The 19285-nt window shown below is 40.9% G+C and overlaps 2 protein-coding genes, 1 long non-coding RNA gene and 1 other non-coding gene across 4 annotated transcripts; 3 read left to right on the forward strand and 1 right to left on the reverse strand.

Moving 5' to 3' along the window:
• Positions 1-10314: 10314 nt before the first annotated feature.
• LOC143522771 (uncharacterized) lies at positions 10315-14661 on the forward strand. The gene is made up of 3 exons (XR_013133131.1): positions 10315-10435; positions 10573-10699; positions 14569-14661. It is a non-coding gene; the product is annotated as an uncharacterized LOC143522771 (long non-coding RNA).
• Positions 11334-13737, forward strand: LOC143523603 (TOG array regulator of axonemal microtubules protein 1-like). Its single transcript, XM_077018161.1, has 5 exons — positions 11334-11512; positions 11775-11892; positions 12494-12599; positions 12907-13086; positions 13729-13737. Exons 1-5 carry the CDS (start codon positions 11491-11493, stop codon positions 13735-13737), a joined length of 435 nt encoding a protein of 144 aa, XP_076874276.1. The 5' UTR covers positions 11334-11490.
• Positions 14662-15044: 383 nt separating the features above from the next.
• On the forward strand, positions 15045-17015 carry LOC143522564 (TOG array regulator of axonemal microtubules protein 2-like). The gene is made up of 3 exons (XM_077016270.1): positions 15045-15212; positions 15630-15835; positions 16551-17015. The coding sequence occupies exons 2-3, from the start codon at positions 15637-15639 to the stop codon at positions 16808-16810; spliced, it is 459 nt and encodes a 152-aa protein (XP_076872385.1). The 5' UTR covers positions 15045-15212; positions 15630-15636; the 3' UTR covers positions 16811-17015.
• A 1001-nt stretch (positions 17016-18016) lies between these two features.
• LOC143523699 (small nucleolar RNA SNORD88) lies at positions 18017-18107 on the reverse strand. Its single transcript, XR_013133445.1, has one exon. It is a non-coding gene; the product is annotated as a small nucleolar RNA SNORD88 (small nucleolar RNA).
• Positions 18108-19285: the final 1178 nt, after the last annotated feature.

Here is a 19285-nt window from a genome sequence, read left to right on the forward strand (position 1 = left end):
AGTTGACTCTGTGTCGTTGTACTTGATGCTCTGACAATACGACGCACATCGTTGACGGTAAATTTCGGGAACTCCAACAGGCACCTTGTGAATTTAGACTCGGCCATGACATCGACACTTCCGCATACCAACCGGAAATACGGTACCATCCTGACACCAACGAGGAAGTGGTACGTGCACCTAGGCCAATCAGGGCAAAACCAGTTTCAAATGACAGCAAAATTGACCAATCATATCTTCCCTCTTAGTGGGCGGGCTTAACTGTATGATAATTTCTGCCCGCTGTGGCGACGCTAGCTGTCGTTAGCGTTATTATTTATTTATTATTTACTTTTTTGAACATATGCTACTCAACTTGTTTAACTCTGATTCCTTGTATTACCACTTGTGCCTTGTTTTTGTTTGTAAGCGATTATTGTAAATAAAGGTAAAAAAACAAAAAGGTTATTGTAGCAGCCTGGCTGAGTTGGTGTTTTGGTTAGAATAACAGGAAATTGTGATATCACGTGATACTCAACTTTGGAACGTTTGGTTTAGAATGTTTGGTTGGGAAGGTGGAATGTTTGGATTCAGTTTTGATGCTGAAAAGCTCAAAACAAGTCGCACGACATTTTGCTGAGAATTACAAACCTAAATAATCTAACAAATCTTTCTATTTTTTCTAGATCTTTCTCTCTTTCTATTCTTTCTATTTTTCAGGTGGAGAATGAGTTTTTACCCCAGGACAACTGACCAGCCAAGGCCTGGACAGGAACAGAACCACTTCAAAGACACACCAGGTTTTACCACTCATGGTGAGAAAAATACATTTTCATATACTGTACATCATTTTATACTTCTATGTAAGACAGTATATTAATTCTTATGAGTATGGATTTCCATAGGCTTATTCATAATAATTAAAAGTTAAATATACCCATTTATATAGTAGGTTTCTAAGGTTCAGAAAAATAACATGTTTATTTATTCTAGTGATGACTGTCAAGCTCTTTATTTCATGTGTACAGGATAATGTAATTAATGGAGCATGGGTTATTTCTTTGATTTCTTTGACTCAGCACAATTTTCATAAATCCCACCATGTTACATATATGTATTAACATTGTCCATGTGGCCATGGAAAAAGCAAATAAAAATATTTTTTTTTAAAAAAGAAACAGATTTCTAACATGACATCACATTCTTAAGCATTCTCCCCACATTCTAATGGCATCACATGGCACCATAGCCCTTGTTATAATCACTTGTTCATTGGGAAACACTTACAAGGCATTTGAGCCTCACTGGGAGGCGTGCTGGGTTTCACTTTACCTGCTGTGGGATTTTCAGGTGTGCCCTACAACCCCCAAGCGACAGTGATCCACACGGATCCCTGTGGACCAGCACCCTTCCCTCACAGAAGGACGGCGGGACCCTCAGATGTCGGCCATGTTAACATCCCTGTAGAAGGACCACTCCACACTGGTACTGTGTAACACTGAAGATTACATGCGTATTCAACAAACCAAATAATCATGCATGATGAAGTAGAAAAAAACATTTATTACATTTGTTTGTAAGGACTGGCAGAGGTGCAGAACCATCAGCTTTCTGCACATGACCTGACCAGTAAAACATCAGTTTTATCAGAAAATATGACATCACATATTCTTCAACATTGTAATGAATTCACATGGCACTGTAGCCCTGTGATATGTTTGGTGTAGAGTAGAGCACTTTAGAGTGGGCACCTTGACGACCCACATACAGTGTGGGTGTACTGTGACACTCTTTATCTGCTAGGCGGTTGTGTTTAGTCTAAGGTGATAATGCTTCGAATCATTGTTATACCAGCATAGTATAATACTGATAATACATGTATATGGATTACAGATGTCATTTTTCACTATTTTAGTACACCCCCAAACAATCTAAACAAAACATTGTCATGCTGCTTTGCTGGTTTCTGATACCTCATCTGGACTGTCTAGCAGTGTCAAGCAGAGGCGAGATGTGCTAGCCATGAGCAGAGCTAGGAGGTACTGTAGTTTGGCTCTTCAGTATCTACCAGTATCAGAATTAAAATAATTCTGAATTGTGCCAAAATAATTAAATTAGTGCTGTCAATTCCAGGTGCCGCGATTAAAAGTCCTCACCAGGATTTTGCTCTGGCTTCCTGGATTGTGTTGATTCCACTAATTTTACCTGAATTGCTAATTAGAAAATCTAGCAAGCTTGAGCAAAATCCTGGTGAGGACTTTTAATCGCGGCACCTGGAATTAACAGCACTAAATTAAATTGAATCAAATTGTATTGAAATGTAAGATTTCATGATGCAATGAACTAAAAGAATCATAACTAAGCTAAACTAAAACTGGGTCACACATATACTGAAGCTCTGATAAATGTCTTCCTGCTTCTGGGCTCACGGATGCCCTGCTTTCAGTTATTCAGTACTACTTCATTGTGCTGCCATTACATGAATTGTAGCAAGATGCATATGAGAAGTTGCCGTTCTCGGTCCATCTTGCTTGAATCATATTTCAGTGGCACTTTCAGATAAAGAAACATATGCAACGTAGTACTAAGGCACTGAGAAATGTTATGGTGAGGTAATTTCTGCTAATGTCCTTATTCACCCATGCAGGTGAAGTTGGCTCCAGCAGGTTTTCCAAACTGCCTGTGCTCACTTCACGCACGAGAGTGACCAGGTCAGGACTGATGAGGCCTTCTCCGCCCACCATCACAATGTTGCCTCCACTCCCCAAACCTGCTGGCCGAGAGCCACTCCGTGCCTTCAGGCCTGCCAAAGGTGAGCTCACTCTTTTGCTCTCCTGGAAATGGCATCCAAACCATTTGTTGCAGCAACTACAACAAAAAAAGTAAAAAAAAAAAAAAAGTATTAAAAAAGCAAAAACTGCTTTGAAAGCCCTATAGGGGAGACCGGGTATGGTTGTAACATGGGGAGAGTTGTAACACCATCAGTTCCACTGATCACGGATAAGATAGGAGTCATATGATCATTTCAGTATTTACCCAATTCCTCCCTGATCCCACATGGTGAATATCAAGGCTGTAAACAGGCACATGCCGATTCCATCGAGAAAAAACTGAATGTATTTCATGTTCCATTCTTTACTTTAGCTGTGATATGTTTGGTGTAGAGTAGAGCACTTTAGAGTGGGCACCTTGACAGCCCACATACAGTGACACTCGTTATCTGCTAGGCGGTTGTGTTTAGTCTAAGGCAGGGGTCTCCAACCTTTTTGAGACTGGGAGCTACTTCTTGGATACAAATTATTGCGGAGGGTTACCAGATTAGAACGCATCAATCGAACGAAAAGTTGGTTGGGGGGGGGGGTGGTGAGGCGAACGAAAGTTGCGTGTAATAATAATAGTAGCAAAAACATGACGTGGCGACTCATGACGTGGGTGACCCCTGGTTTATTCAATATTGACGGCAGCCTAACTTTTTGATTGACAGCTAATTGAGCAATAGCAAACGAGAGAGAGTGTGTTATAGTGAATATATGTACATGCCGTTACTTGACAACGCGTTCGCGGAGTGATACAGAGAACGAGAATACCGTGCTGTTATCACACATATCTGCAGGGTTAGAACACTTCTCAACCAGTCGGATTGTGAACTAACTGTTGTATAATTGGCGAATAATCATTTAGTGTTAGAAGGGGAGGGACAACTGTGAATTTTGATTGGACATGAATTTAAGTAGATTTCTCGATGGGACCAATTAGGTTTACAAATTTATATGTAATTCATTGGCCCTTTGGCGAGCTATTCGGAAAGGGGTGGCGAGCTACTGGTAGCTCGCGAGCGACGTGTTGGAGACCCCTGGTCTAAGGTTATAATGCTTCGAATCATTGTTATACCAGCATAGTATAATACTGATAATACATGTATATGGATTACAGATGTCATTTATCACTATTTTAGTACACCCCCAAACAATATAAACAAAACATTGTCATGCTGCTTTGCTGGCTTCTGATACCTCATCTGGACTGCTGCCAAAGCATATATCTATTAATCTTTGTAATCTATGTAACATGGCTTCTTTAAGTATTGGGTATCACCTGGCCAGCGTTAAGCAGTGGTATGCAGCAGCAGTCTGTGTGATATAAGGAGTTTGTGCTTTGTACCTACTTCTGTTGGCAAGGACAATGTGAGCTTACAAGCAAGACTAGACTTGAATGTTTTATTGCAGTCAGTTGATTGTGCCAGCACCCTACTCCCCAGAATGCCAATCCCACATGCCAAAATATCCATTATCATAATCTATTATTATTTAAAATGCAGTATGATCTGCAGGTCTTAATTTCATATGCTGGTCTGAAGATTGAACGTGTCCTCTACAGTTCTGTCTGTGTTTCATGTCCAGGTTCAGTGGAGCCTCCCCAGCTCCACTCTCCAGGGTGGAGGAGAGAGAGAGTGGGGAGACTTCACCGGAGCAGCAGACATCTTCAACCCTTGCTCCCAGACATCTTCGAAGCAGCTAACCCCAGTGATGCTGGTAGAGGTGACTTATTGATGTTGGCTTTACTTTATATGTCATTGAAATACCTGTACAAAATGTAGAATTTATAATGTTGCATCATTTGTTTTGTGTTAAAATATTGCTAAATACGATATTTGGGAACAAGGAGATCAGTTAGTCAGAAACTTCACTCAGGTGTCAAGTGAGCGGAGCTAAACTCATGAGCATGGATGCCCTTTCCCACGCAGGTTTGCCCAAATCCAGCCGCTTGCTACCTGGGAACCCCCCCGGGTATTTCCTACTGCCCTCCTACCCTCTGGCCACTCTTCCGGGAGTGCAGCGAGATACAAGCCCTCGGCGCAGAGACCCGGGCCCGTGGAGGGACAGTACTGGTGAGTGCATGGCTACGTTGCTAAGAACGTGCTAGGCACACACAGTGAGGCATGGCTGGTTATTTGGGTGCCCGCTTAAGTTAAGTTGGTCTTGCACTAAGCTTGTCTTGCACTTGTTCCCACGTCAGTGGTAAATTGATGAGCAGATCTAATTTTGTGGTCATATATTCTATATGAATTTAATTTTAACCAACAAATGTGCATATACGTAGATCATTTATAGTCACCACTTGTCAAATGTACAAAATACTTAAATTCAAATTTGATGATCTTCATCTGACATGGTTTCACTCAGTAATGGAACAGTGTCTAGCAGAGGCGAGATGTGCTAGCCATTAGCAGAGCTAGGCTAATGTATCTACCAGTATCAGAATTAAAATAATTCTGAATTGTGCCAAAATAATTAAATTGAATCAAATTGTATTGAAATGTAAGATTTCATGATGCAATAAACTAAAAGAATCACAACTAAGCTAAACTAAAACTGGGTCACACATATACTGAAGCTCTGATAAATGTCTTCCTGCTTCTGGGCTCACGGATGCCCTGCTTTCAGTTATTCAGTAGCTACTACTTCATTGTGCTGCCATTACATGAATTGTAGCAAGATGCATATGAGAAGTTGCCGTTCTCGGTCCATCTTGCTTGAATCATATTTCAGTGGTACTTTCAGATAAAGAAACATATGCAACGTAGTACTAAGGCACTGAGAAATGTTATGGTGAGGTAATTTCTGCTAATGTCCTTATTCACCCATGCAGGTGAAGTTGGCTCCAGCAGGTGTTCTAAACTGCCTGTGCTCACTTCACGCACGAGAGGGACCTCGTCAGGACTGATGAGACCTTCTCCGCCCACCTCCCCAGTGGAAGCCCTGCAGGAGGAGAAGCCTGGCAGGAACCTCCACCTGGACCTCGCCCTCATACATGACCCAGATGAGGAGCCAGTGGACAAGGAGGAGGTCAGTAGGAACATATATCATGTTGTACATAGTTGGAGTATCTCAGTCTCAGATGCATTAGTTTAACTAGTAAGTAAGTAAGTTTATTTATAAAGCACATTTTTTATGACGGAGTCAACCAAAGTGCTGTATAGAGGCTAAAAAGTACAATATATGCCCAACTCATAAAAAAAACATGTAGAATTTTACATAGCATAAAACATTTAAAATACATACAAATACACCAACTGATTACACCAACTGATACAACATAACTGATAGATTTCTTTGGTTGCTGCCTGCAAATGTTACTCAAGTGTTGTACTTTCTGGATTTTAATGCATAAACACAGCATTGGTCCTAATATAAGCTGACAAACCTAACGTCTACATAATAAAGGCCCTGTAGCATCCCAGTATTAAATCTGACCATGCATGCGATATGCTTTGCTTAGGTGTCCAAATATGATGAGATGATGTTTCCTTCTGCTGATGCTACATTTGCGTTTATCTCAGTTGTTAAGGATATCAACATAGTCCTAGCACTATGAGAGGGAGCATTGTCTGGTTGAGAGTATCCATCTCCCTATGGGTATATGGTGGCTGTGAATTAATAAATTAACCTAGTTAAGATATGAAGAGTTTGGTTCCAAAATGCTATATCCATTTTGATCAATTTGAGTAAAAATGTGTTTTCTTTAAGTGGTAGGCTGAAAACCACAGTTTTTTGTTTCAAACTATCAAATACCATACTAAGGTTAAAAAAACACAAACGAATTAAATCAAGATTTTAATATTTAAAGATTTATTTTTAAAAAACAATTCATTTTTTCACAAAACGCAATAAATCCATGCCATGTTTTTTTCAAAATGTCTTATATATCCTTTGTCATTAATAGAAATTTTTTTTGACTGAAAATGTGCAAAATACAATAATAAATAACTGTAAATTATACATCTTAATATAATAGTTTGACCATTGGGCCTAAAAACACAAATTCATATAATATATAAATTTATATTATTATAATAACCCCGCTCCTAGCTTGGTTATGAACAACCCCCAGCAAACAGTGTTTGTACATGAGTCACAGAGCTAAATCTTTTCCACGTTTGATAATTTTGCGAGCTAAACGTGCGCACTTTAGCCAGTGCATTTCGCGGCGATGTAACGATTCTCGGTTAGGGGCTGGATAGTCTGCTGCTGATTGATATCCAGCCGACAGTGGGACTGGTCAGAATCTGGGCATTGATAAAATAAAATAAATATATCTCTTTTTCCAATAACTGCTATACGAACAGGCTCCTCTATATCATCAAAACCGTTCATTTTTGCGGACTTTGAGAGTGAAAAACGAGACATATTTTAACAAAGTAAGCTACAAGAAATGCCGGGCGGCTCAACCGGTCGCGTGCTATGATGTTTACATTCCGTATCTGGTGGTGCACTGTGATTGGATGAGTGGAGATGTGGCGTACTGCGGGAAATCAGGATTGGCGATTGTTGCATTTTGGAAGGAAAGAGAGAAAGCAGGGCAGTATTACACGGCGGATGTGGCGTTTTGATAAAAATTGAATATTGGCTTTTCAAGAGTGGTCACATACCATTCTGATTCTAACTCATTTTTTTTTTAAACTGCATTTATCGCGTTTCGGAACCAAACTCTTCATATATTCTGGCATCAAGGCATTGATATGTAGTTAATAATAATAGACCCAGTAAATGTCATTTACCTAACATACAGGGAGGATCCAGCTTTAAACTGGGCAAAATTTTTGTGTTTCTTTGGTCATTCAATACTTGTATAGTATTGTTGTATGTACTTGTACTTGACGGATATAGTGGGTATGGGCAGTTGCACTTGGGCTGACAGACTCTTTATTTTTCAGATGATGAACTCCCTGCGCCTCTTGCGTAAAAGAGTGGCTAAGAAGCGGGCTAAGGTGAATGCGAGTGGCAGAGAAGCAATGTTGCCTCCACTCACCAAACCTGCTGGCCGAGAGCCACTCCGTGCCTTCAGGCCTGCCAAAGGTGAGCTCACTCTTTTGCTCTCCTGGAAATGGCATCCAAACCATTTGTTGCAGCAACAACAACAAAAAAAGTAAAAGAAAAAAGTATTTAAAAAGTAAAAACTGCTTTGAAAGCCCTATACTACAAACAAAAAGCCCCTGCTGATCCTCTTGTACATTGCTATACCTGCACCCATGAACATTGTTTTTCTGCACCATGAAGAAACCACTATGAAACCAGAAGTTATATTTGAGATTTTTGATAGAGTATGTGTTAATATGTATTGTGCTTTTCAGGATCTCAAGTGCAAAGCACCAGGGCGTCCCCTGCTGACGACATGTCTGAAGGAGTAATTGGCAGAGGTTGGAATTGGTTTGCTGTTAACACTGCATTACACAACACAATGTTTTAAATCTAGTTCTCCATGTTGAATAATGTTTTGCTGTCTTCAGGCTGATTTGAACCAAAGTTGAGCTGATAGCCCTAAAAGTCCTAGTCAGTTTGTTTGGGTACTTCTGGTAAAGTGTGAGTGTCTTTTGTTTTATGGTGTCTGGTAGTTGAGTGCCTGTCATGCATTTATAGCAGTTAACACTTATTGGGACACTTGTAAAGCTGCTTTGTGACAACAACTGTTGTAAAAAGCGCTATATAAATACATTTTGATTGATTGGTATTCCTCTCTAGATGAACTCAAACCAGGAACTCCCCGGAAGGATCCCTACTCGCAGCAGACTTTACGGCCCTTCTCCAAACCAGACCTCGCTCTCGCTCAGAGCTTCAGTCTGCTTAGCTCTGATGACTGGTAAGTCACACCTGCAAAATTCTGAAGCATTTGGCTAGGGCAGGTTAAACAGCAAGTCATTTATGGTGTTCTGCATATATGGTAAGTATGCATGTATTTAGTGAAGTTTTTTCCTCTTTGTCCCTTTTCTTGTAGCATTTTTTCTTGCAGTAGCCGATGGTTACAGTGTGTGTCTATGTTCAATATCTTCATACAGGGAGAAGAAAATTGAAGGGTTGATGTTAATCCGTAGATTGGCTCAGCATCACTCTGATGTGCTTGGCAGCAGGCTTCATGAGGTCTGCATTGTTCTTATTCAAGAGGTAAGCCACTAGATTTGCTGACTGTGTATCGGTCTGAATTCTAAAATTGGCAGACACCATGAGCATGTACATATTACAGGTGATGTTGCTGACAAAGTCAAGTCAGAGTTAGCATAGCACTTTGAAATTCCTTTTTTATAAAAACATTTCTCATCTAATTGAAATTCAGATGGCATAGCTAACTGTAATTAGTGATTAAGGTATTTCCGCCTACATAACACATTGCAGTGGTGGATTATACTTATTACGATGGCGGTGGCAGTGTTGGATGTGGCTGAAACGAGCTGGAACGTCGTCTTTCCTGCAGGTGCTGCACCTGCGCTCTGCCGTGTCCCGCATGGCGGTGGTGTCCTTGAGGGAGTTGTACTCCAGCCTGCAGAAAGGGATGGACCAGGAAGTGGAGGCTACAGCTAAGGTCCTCCTCCACAAAGCAGCGGAGTCCAATGCCTTCATCAGGCAGGACGTGGACACAGCTCTGGACAGCATGGTGCAGAACTGCACCCCCATTCGGAGCATGAACGCCCTTCTCGCTGGAGGACTCTGGTCAGTTAGCCTGCAGTGAGCTTTAAACTGAGGCTTTCAGATAATTTTTACTTCTCCATTGTTCTTTCAAAATATTGCCCTGGCCTATATCAATCAGGGTGGCCGCGGGTCCTTAAAAAGTCTTAAATGGTATTAAGTTTAATTTTTGTCAAATAAGGCCTTGAAAAGTCTTATTTTGTCTTAAATTTTCAACCAAAATATCTTAAATTTGCGGAGCTAAATTTAGGGAGGAATAATTCCGTCAGCCATGTGTTGAAATTCGGGGGCGGATATCGGTAGATTCCAAATAAAATTAAATAAAATTCCAAATAAAATTAAAGCCAACTCGCAAGATCATACACGTTAAAATAAAGCACAAAAACTAATAATCAGTTAGTTTTTGTGCTTTATTTTAACGTGTATGTTCTTGCGAGTTGGTTTTAATTTTATTTGGAAAACAGTATTAAAAAGTCTTAAAATGTCTAAATTTTCACTTGGTCAAACCTGTAGACACCCTGTCAATATTTGTAGTTATTTATCCTCTTGTATATTCTTTTTATTGTGTTCCATCTCTGCTCTGCTGATCCAAACTGCCCTTCACACCACTTAAAGAATAGGCTAGTTAGCTAGCTCACAGAGGACATGCAAACATTTTCTGTTTAAAAATTACAGATGTACAATAACTGGTGCAAACTAAGCCATCAAATAGAATATGATCATTTGGTTGTGCACTTAGATCATACATAAGGGTATTAAGTTTCTTTTTAGAAGCTAAAAGTTGCACTGTATACATTGATTGGATGGATTAATAGTTATTACCTTCTTTTTTTTGAATGCCCTAATTGTTTTCCTTCTGTTTTCCTCAAAAGTCATCTGAATGCTGCAGTAAGAAAGTGTACTGCTCGGCACTTGGCTACTTTGGTAGAGAAGATTGGTGCAGAGCGAATTATTCCTGCAGTCTCCAAGTTGGCACAGGACTCTTCCCAAGAAACCAGGTTAGTACTGGGATCAGAACGAGGATTCTACAAGGCTTATTCAGTTTCCCAGATAGTAATAAATGGTCGGTGTGCTGTGAGTCACGGGTCTCTCACTCACGGTTCTCTCCTGTTTTGGGGTCTGTTCTTTGTCTCAGGCGCTTGGGCCGGCGTATGCTGCTGTTCCTGTCCTCCCACCATGACTTTGATAAGATGGTGGAAAAGTGCATCCCTGCCAAAGACCTGGCAACCATCAGGGACACTGTCCTCACTCTGAAATCCAAGGTAGCGATTCATGTTTGGATACATGATGAGGATTTTTTATCCCATTCAGCCACTATGCCCCATGTTTACTCACTAAACAAAGCTTATTCACAAAACTTTTAGGTGAAACAAACTCCAATAAAAAAACCATCTAAACTGTGATGGTAGACATATATTGTAAACAAATAATAAAGTACAGGGCAGTGTGTGGCACCACACATTGTATTTACAGTAAGGCATGCACAGTGTAGTCCCAGACCCAGTAGTTAAAGGACAGAGCATAGTTCAAAATGAACCGGCTTGAAACCTTTGGGATAGAATCAAAGTATGAAGCAATATGTGGACTTCAATATCATCACTCCATGTTTTGTGGTGATTTGTACGTGTGTATTCCCAGGAGAGGACAAAGTTGTCTAGGATTCCAAGATACAAGATGTGTCTCCCTCGTCTGGAGCAGCAAGAAGCTCCAGCCGCACAGGTGGAGCATCAGAACACGCAACGAATGAAGCGCAGCCTTAGACACACGGTGAGGGACGTGAGCCCAGACGACGCGGCACCTCTGAAAGGTAATGGCTGACTTCGGCGAACGCTCCCCTCCTGTTTCCTGAGAACCTTACATTACCGCTTACCCGTGAACCTCTTTCCCATCAGACCTGCAGCTGAACAGTAGTCTTCCAGCACAGACTAAGACCGGTGTCATCCTGGATGATTTGCCCTCAAGCTCCAGAAACGCACGCACCCCCAGAAGTCCCGTCAAAAGTTTGAGTCCTCCGCTTCATCCCAGCCCCCCCACGGCTGTCCCTACTAAAAATATGCTGCCACGACGCAGACGAGGTACCAGACTGATCAGAGCACGTCCGTCCCTTTCAAACAGTTCTGATGAGTGTTGCCTGCTCTTCAGCACTTCATGTGTGATCACTGCACTTGCATGTAAATTGCTTTGCTGTTAACACTGCATTACACAACAATGTTTTAAATCTAGTTCACCACATTGAATAATGTTTTGCTGTCAGCCTTCAAGCTGATTTGACCAAAGTTGAGCTGGTAGCCCTAAAAGTCCTAGTCAGTTTGTTTGGGTTCTGGTATTCTTCTCTAGATGAACTCAAACCAGGACCTCCCAGGAAGGATCCCCACGAGCAGCAGACTTTACGGACCTTCTCCAATCCAGACCTCGCTCTCGCTCAGAGCTTCAGTCTGCTTAGCTCTGATGACTGGTAAGTCCAGGGTACCCGCGGGTCCTTAAAAAGTCTTAAAATGTCTTAAATTTAGTTTTCCATATTCAAGGCCTAAAAATGTCTTAAAATGTCTGGAATATTATGAGGGGAGGCATTAAATTATTATAAGTGTGTGTTGTTCAGTTGTTCTGGCGCGATGTGAACTTTGCCGAATCTAGCGCTAGGACCATGCAGAAAATAACCGCTCCAGGGTCCTAGTGCTAGATTCCTAGCGTTGGAGTTCGCCACCCCCCCACCCCCGGTCAACAATTCTCGTTCCACCCCCCGTCAACGATGTGAAACACACCTGCATCCCCAGTAATAGTATTATTTTTTCTTGTGAGAGGTATTAAAAAGGTCTTAAAAGTCATTGAATTTGAGATTTAAAAATGTGCAGATAGCCTGTAAGTCACACCTGCAAAATTCTGAAGCATTTGGCTAGGGCAGGTTAAACAGCAAGTCATTTATGGTGTTCTGCATATATGGTAAGTATGCATGTATTTAGTGAAGTTTTTTCCTCTTTGTCCATTTTCTTGTAGCATTTTTTTCTTTCAGTAGCCGATGGTTACAGTGTGTGTCTATGTTCAATATCTTCATACAGGGAGAAGAAAATTGAAGGGTTGATGTTCATCCGTAGATTGGCTCAGCATCACTCTGATGTGCTTGGCAGCAGGCGTCATGATGTCTGCATTGTTCTTATTCAAGAGGTAAGCCACTAGATTTGCTGACTGTGTATCGGTCTGAATTCTAAAATTGGAGGACACCATCAGCATGTACATATTACAGGTGATGTTGCTGACAAAGTCAAGTCAGCGTTAGCAAAGTACTTTGAAATTCATTTTTTATAAAAACATTTCTCATCTAATTGAAATTCAGATGGCATAGCTAACTGTAATTAGTGATTAAGGTATTTCCGCCTACATAACACATTGCAGTGGTGGATTACACTTATTACGATGGCGGTGGCAGTGTTGGATGTGACTGAAACGAGCTGGAACGTCGTCTTTCCTGCAGGTGCAGAACCTGCGCTCTGCCGTGTCTCGCATGGCGGTGGTGTCCTTGAGGGAGTTGTACTCCAGCCTGCAGAAAGGGATGGACCAGGAAGTGGAGGCTACAGCTAAGGTCCTCCTTCACAAAGCAGCGGAGTCCAATGCCTTCATCAGGCAGGACGTGGACACAGCTCTGGACAGCATGGTGCAGAACTGCACCCCCATTCGGAGCATGAACGCCCTTCTCGCTGGAGGACTCTGGTCAGTTAGCCTGCAGTGAGCTTTAAACTGTGGCTTTCAGATAGCAACAACAGTCACAAGAAGCTAACAAAGCACTGATTTTGGCTGCTGTTTTTACTTTTCCATTGTTATTTCAAAATATTGCCCTGGCCTATATCAATATTTTTAGTGATTTATCCTGTTAAATATTATTTTTATTGCATTCCACCTCCTCTCTTCTGATCCAAACTGCCCTTCACACCGCTTAAAGAATAGGCTAGTTAGCTAGCTTACAGAGGACATGCAAACATTTTCTGTTTAAAAAATACAGATGTACACTAACTGGTGCAAACTAAGCCATCGAATAGAATATGATAATTTGATTGTGCACTTAGATCATACATATGGGTATTAAGTTTCTTTATAGAAGCTAAAAGTTGTAGGCCTACTGTATACATTGATTGGATGGATTAATAGTTATTACCTTCTTTTTTTGAATGCCCTAATTTTTTTCCTTCTGTTTTCCTCAAAAGTCATCTGAATGCTGCAGTAAGAAAGTGTACTGCTCTGCACTTGGCTACTTTGGTAGAGAAAATTGGCGCTGGCCGCTTATTGTCTGGGGCGAAAGACGTCATAGCGAGAATTATCCCTGCAGTCTCCAAGTTGGCACAGGACGCTTCCCAAGAAACCAGGTTAGTACTGGGATCAGAACGAGAATTCTACAAAGCTTATTCAGTTTCCCAGATACTAATCTTTTGCTGATTCTTTTAGTCTCCTAGTCTGATACGCTGAAGTCAGCAAATGCTGCTAAATTGTAGAGTAATAGAAGCACTATCGTGTTTTCTACACACAGATGGCCTTGTAAAATTGTGACCTGGTAAGATAAATGGTCGGTGTGCTGTGAGTTACGGGTCTCTCACTCACGGTTCTCTCCTGTTTTGGGGTCTGTTCTTCGTCTCAGGCGCTTGGGCCGGCGTATGCTGCTGTTCCTGTCCTCCCACCATGACTTTGATAAGATGGTGGAAAAGTGCATCCCTGCCAAAGACCTGGCAACCATCAGGAACACTGTCCTCACTCTGAAATCCAAGGTAGCGATTCATGTTTGGATACATGATGAGGATTTTTTTTTTATGCCATTCAGCCACTATGCCCCATGTTTACTCACTAAACAAAGCTTATTCACAAAACTTTTAGGTGAAACAGACTGCAATAAAAAAACCATCTAAACTGTGATGGTAGACATATATTGTAAACAAATAATAAAGTACAGGGCAGTGCGTGGCACCACACATTGTATTTACAGTAAGGCATGCACAGTGTAGTCCCAGACCCAGTAGTTAAAGGACAGAGCATGGTTCAAAATGAACCGGCTTGAAACCTTTGGGATAGAATCAAAGTATGAAGCAATATGTGGACTTCAATATCATCACTCCATGTTTTGTGGTGATTCGTACGTGTGTATTCCCAGGAGAGGACAAAGGTGTCTAGGAATGCGAAGATATAAGATGCGTCAGCCTCGTCTGGAGCAGCAAGAAGCTCCAGCCGCACAGGTGGAGCGTCAGAACACGCAACGAATGAAGCGCAGCCTTAGGCACACGGTGAGGGACGTGAGCCCAGACGACGCGGCACCTCTGAAAGGTAACGGCTGATTTCGGCGAACGCTCCCCTCTTGTATCTTGAGAACCTTACCTTACCGCTTACCCGTGAACTCTATCCCAGCTGTGGAGTCATGCGTACCTCCTCCTCAGTTTGCCAGCAGGTGAATATTTAAACAGTTAATCAAAACAACAACAACAAAAAAGTGCATCCTGATTGGAACTGCTTTGATGTTTGCAATTTTTGATGGTGTTGATGTTGATTTAATTTGATTGCAGCCTTGTTCATTTTCTGTTTGGACACTATAACCCAATCCTTGTGTTTTCTCTCTTGTGTGTGTTCAGCAAAGACAGCAGCAGAGCACACATCCACAGCATTGCAGACAAGACAGAGTACGTCAAGCAGCTCAAGGCCCTGCTGGGTTCAAAAGACTTCAGCGAGCCCATCAAGGGCATTGATCAGCTGGTGGCCCACTGCGAGGACAACCCATATATGGTCGTGGGCAACATGTTCCTGGTAACACATTTGAACTGAATTGATTTTTAATGTTTTCAGCAGCTTTCAGAAGTGATCTGTATGGGGGGTCATACGTTGGAGAACATTAAATGCTGGCACATCTGAAGAAATGTCAAAAGCTCAGATGCTTCAGAGTAGAAAATATTACAACAATCAGTTTTAACTATTACAGTGGAGGGCAGTCGTGTCCATTGTTAGTGTGAGCTTGTTTTACAATGTATGTGAAGATTTCACCCAAGCGTATCCTTGAAATTGCATTAAACCAAAGAATCCAAGTGAATGACTTATGAAAAAATCAGTCGGTTGAAATGAAAGGGCTTGAAATCAAATCAGCTCCAGGGCTTAACGGCACTGATATGGTGAGTGCCTGATGAATGCATGGGCGGCTTGCTCTATACCTCTCTTCCTCTGCTACAGGTATTTGATGCTTTCAAAGCACGACTGCAAGGTTAACCTCTATGCCTTGGAGGCCTTACAGAAGATAATCACACTGCTCAGAGACAACCTGGTCCAAGTGGTCTACATCTTAGTCCCAGCTATAGTGGACAATCACCTCAATTCCAAGAATAACGCCATCTACATGGCAACAATAGCTGCCATTCAAGCTCTCATCAATAACCTTGGTGGGTTCTTTTCTCTCTTTACAAAACATCTTGAAGGACACATGCCACTGGGCTTTAGAAAAACAACAACAACAATGATTGTGTTCTGTTTTACCTTTGTATCTTTTGATGAAAGGTTGCTAGGTTGGGGAAAAGGTTCACACAAATCAGTAAAAGAATGTTCTTGCTCTTTGGCTAGATGTTTGTGGTGCAGATCAAATGGAAATCTCCTTTCATATTAAGGCACAGTCCAATATAAAGAAAAAAATATTTCTGTAAGACTGACAGGAGATCTTGCATTATCTGACAGCAGATAGTTAAATAATGGAGTTTACAGTGGATGTGCTTAGGCTCTTTTGTTCAATATACAGTGTCTAATCTTTTGTGGTTGTGTATACAGAAATATTCTACAAATTCAAATACATTATCAAAAAACAATTCTTTCAGAAAGTAATTCCACTGATATGCTAAGAGATGCCAGAGATAAAAAAAGATAAAAGATATTTACCAGAAATACTATAATTCCTATATTAATAATTAATATAGGAATATATTAATTAATTAATAATATTTATAATATTGATAATAATCATTCCAGAGAGTTACCATAGTTACCAAATACTGTCACTTTAGTTGAATTAAATCTTTCTAGGTTAAAAAAATGCTTCTGTAATAACCCAGTGCTGTCCAGGGTTGATTTATTTATCTTTGTTCCTTTTAAATATTCTTTTTATAGAGCTGGTTAGGGAACTCTACCCCTGCAAGCCACAACTGGTTGAGCAGAAGGTGCTTCCTCTGCTCTGGTACCTCCTTGGGACCTCCAGCAACAGTGGTACGGTCCACGGGAGGGGTAGAAGCGTGAGAGGGGCCACTGTCCACCTATGCCAAGCCCTTCATGCCCACATGGGTCCGGCGCTGCTGGACTGCGCTGCTTCCCAACCTTCCAATATCCGCAAGAGCCTAAGAGAGTTTGTGAAGAACCTCCCGATCAACTGAGAGCTGCAAGCCAGACCTCCAGACCAAAATAAAGCCCAACATGGATTCTACTTGAAGATGGAGATGTTTGTGTATTTCTTACTGTGCCTGCACTTTAAATGAAAGAGAGAGGAAGAAAGTCAAACGTTTTTAACATTTTGAATTAGCAGAAAGCTAAATCCTTAAACTCAGAAGGCCTTTTAAATAAGGAGCACAGATTTTAGCGAATCACATCAGGTTTAACATGCCTAGGAGCTCTGCTCTTTTTGCACTTTGAAATACTAACACTTATCATGATAACTGTTGTCATGGTGACTATAGATATATATTGTTCTATGATTGTTATTTTCTGTTGACATATCCTGAGGTAACTGTGCAGAATGTAATTTATCACATGCACAAGGAACAAGGATCTATAGTCTTTTTGTTGTTTGGTATGTGTAATGTGACTTTTCAATGAGGAGTCTTAAAAAATGAAAAAGCTACGACTCACAAAATTACTTTTGTATTCTATAGCCAGGGCTTAATTTGAGCCGGATCCTGCCGGAACAGGATCCAGGAACTCTCATTTTGAAGGGTGTGTTCCGGGAACTGTCTGCCTCGATCCAGTAACTTTCAAGCCTACTAATTATAAGTTATGAAGAAATCTGTATGCACTTCTGCACTTAAACACTTATAAAACACATGTAAATAATTTAAAAGTAATTTATATATACAAATTGGCTTGTTATTTTAACATTTGTGTGCCTAAGCGTTTTGTGATCTGGTGACATTGTGATTTTGTTTTGCGATCCGGTGACATTGTTGGCCTCTGACCCCTTGTCTCATGCCGCTGTTTGCGTTCTGGCATCGTTTGATTTTCAAAGTAAGCACTGTGTATAGCTAATAAGTGTAATGGCACAGTATTAACTTAACTCATTCTGTCAATAAAAGCTTGTTACTCCTATGATTGCAATTATATTTTTGTATGTGATAAAAACAATTGACAAACACATATAAAAACCAGAGGGCAGCAGTTCATGTGAAAATATAATATTTGTGTAATTCTCAACTTTTGGCCATGACTGTAGACCAGGATAATGACACTACAGAATTTCTTCACAGAGCCTCAGCCATGGGAGTCAAGAGCACACCACCTGAAACAAAATTCAAGACAAAATGAGTCCCGCCTGTATATTTACAAAGTACGGTGATAAAGCTATTGAATCAGTTTCTTTAACATCCCCCCCCCCCATCAGACTCCACCATGTCAAGAGTAGAGGTGCACTTTTCTCGCCACAGACATTCAGAGCCCAGTGCAAAATCATCACAGGAGGAAACCTTCAGACTCCAGATTCAAGACTTAGTCAATCACGTACCTCATCCCCAGGATGCATGGACGATGTCCCCTGAAAGAGAAAACAATTGTCTTAGATTAACAGTCATGGCTTTTTATTCTGAATTGGTCTTATGCTTGTTTCCCGTGTTAGACATCTGTGACCACTGAATTCTGTAACCAGAGACCACCATGCATGTGTCGTCAAGAAATAAGGTAGGGTCAAATCCTGTTAACTGCACATGGGTACTCAATCGTTGATTGTAGTTTATAAGGAAATTAAAGCTCATTTCAAAATGAATTATTTATTTAGTGTGTATTTCTTGATTAAGATATGTGCTTGTATATATATTCTTAGATATTTGTTAATGACATATTTGGCATTCTTAGCGAGGAGCAAAGTAAAATTTTCATTGTATCTAAGGAAACCTGTTCCCTCTGTGCATGACAAACTCTGAATTTGAAAAGATTAGGTAGGCCTAAATGACGTTTTCACGCATGCAGACAATTATGTTTTACGTTGCATGAAAAAAATCTGTTGATTCTAAAGCTTTTGGTTAAACGTCAGCTTATTCATTTCCTATTTTCTACTAACAAATGCCTAGGGTGGTTCGTACGATTGATAACATTTCTTTTCTGACAAGAAGCAGCACTATCCAACTCCAATATTTATGAGTCTCTTGAACAGAAGTTGATGGTCACCGATACCGGTGCATCACCGGTTAAGGATGCCCTCGCCGGAATACCGAAAGGGTTCCCCCTGAAATATCAATAATCCCCTCAGTCTCTGCCATGTCATTAGTAGAGACGCACTTTTGTCACAATGTACTTTTGGAGCCCAGTGCAAAACATCACGAGAAACTTTATTGGTATATGCACAGTAAAGAAACGTGTTGCTCTGTACAACGAAATAGTAATCAAGGATAAAATAAGCATGCAACATTATGATAAGTATTCATAAATGGAAATGTAAACGAAACAGAAATATAAACTGCTAAGAAGTTTATGTACATACAGTCATTGTGCAGTAGCGAGCTACATTGCTTGTTGTCAGACTGGTATGAAAACCCAATAGACTCAGCACACTTACAAATTGTCTAAACACACTTGGCACTGCCACATAATCTCCTTTCTGCATTTGCCACATGTGAACCTTTTACAAAAACCACAACGCTTAGTGG

This window comes from Brachyhypopomus gauderio, chromosome 9 (assembly GCF_052324685.1).
Source record: "Brachyhypopomus gauderio isolate BG-103 chromosome 9, BGAUD_0.2, whole genome shotgun sequence".
Classification (NCBI taxonomy): Eukaryota; Metazoa; Chordata; class Actinopteri; order Gymnotiformes; family Hypopomidae; genus Brachyhypopomus; species Brachyhypopomus gauderio.

Excerpts from the sequence above, each read along its gene's own strand:
- LOC143523603 (XM_077018161.1), top strand. The coding sequence starts at position 11,491 with ATGCTGCCACGACGCAGACGAG. Across the intron at positions 11,893-12,493 it reads CTGCTTAGCTCTGATGACTG|GGAGAAGAAAATTGAAGGGT; the intron begins GTAAGTCCAGGG and ends ATCTTCATACAG. Across the intron at positions 12,600-12,906 it reads GCATTGTTCTTATTCAAGAG|GTGCAGAACCTGCGCTCTGC; the intron begins GTAAGCCACTAG and ends TCTTTCCTGCAG.
- LOC143522564 (XM_077016270.1), top strand. The coding sequence starts at position 15,637 with ATGCTTTCAAAGCACGACTGCAAGGTTAACCTCTATGCCTTGGAGGCC. Across the intron at positions 15,836-16,550 it reads AGCTCTCATCAATAACCTTG|AGCTGGTTAGGGAACTCTAC; the intron begins GTGGGTTCTTTT and ends TTCTTTTTATAG.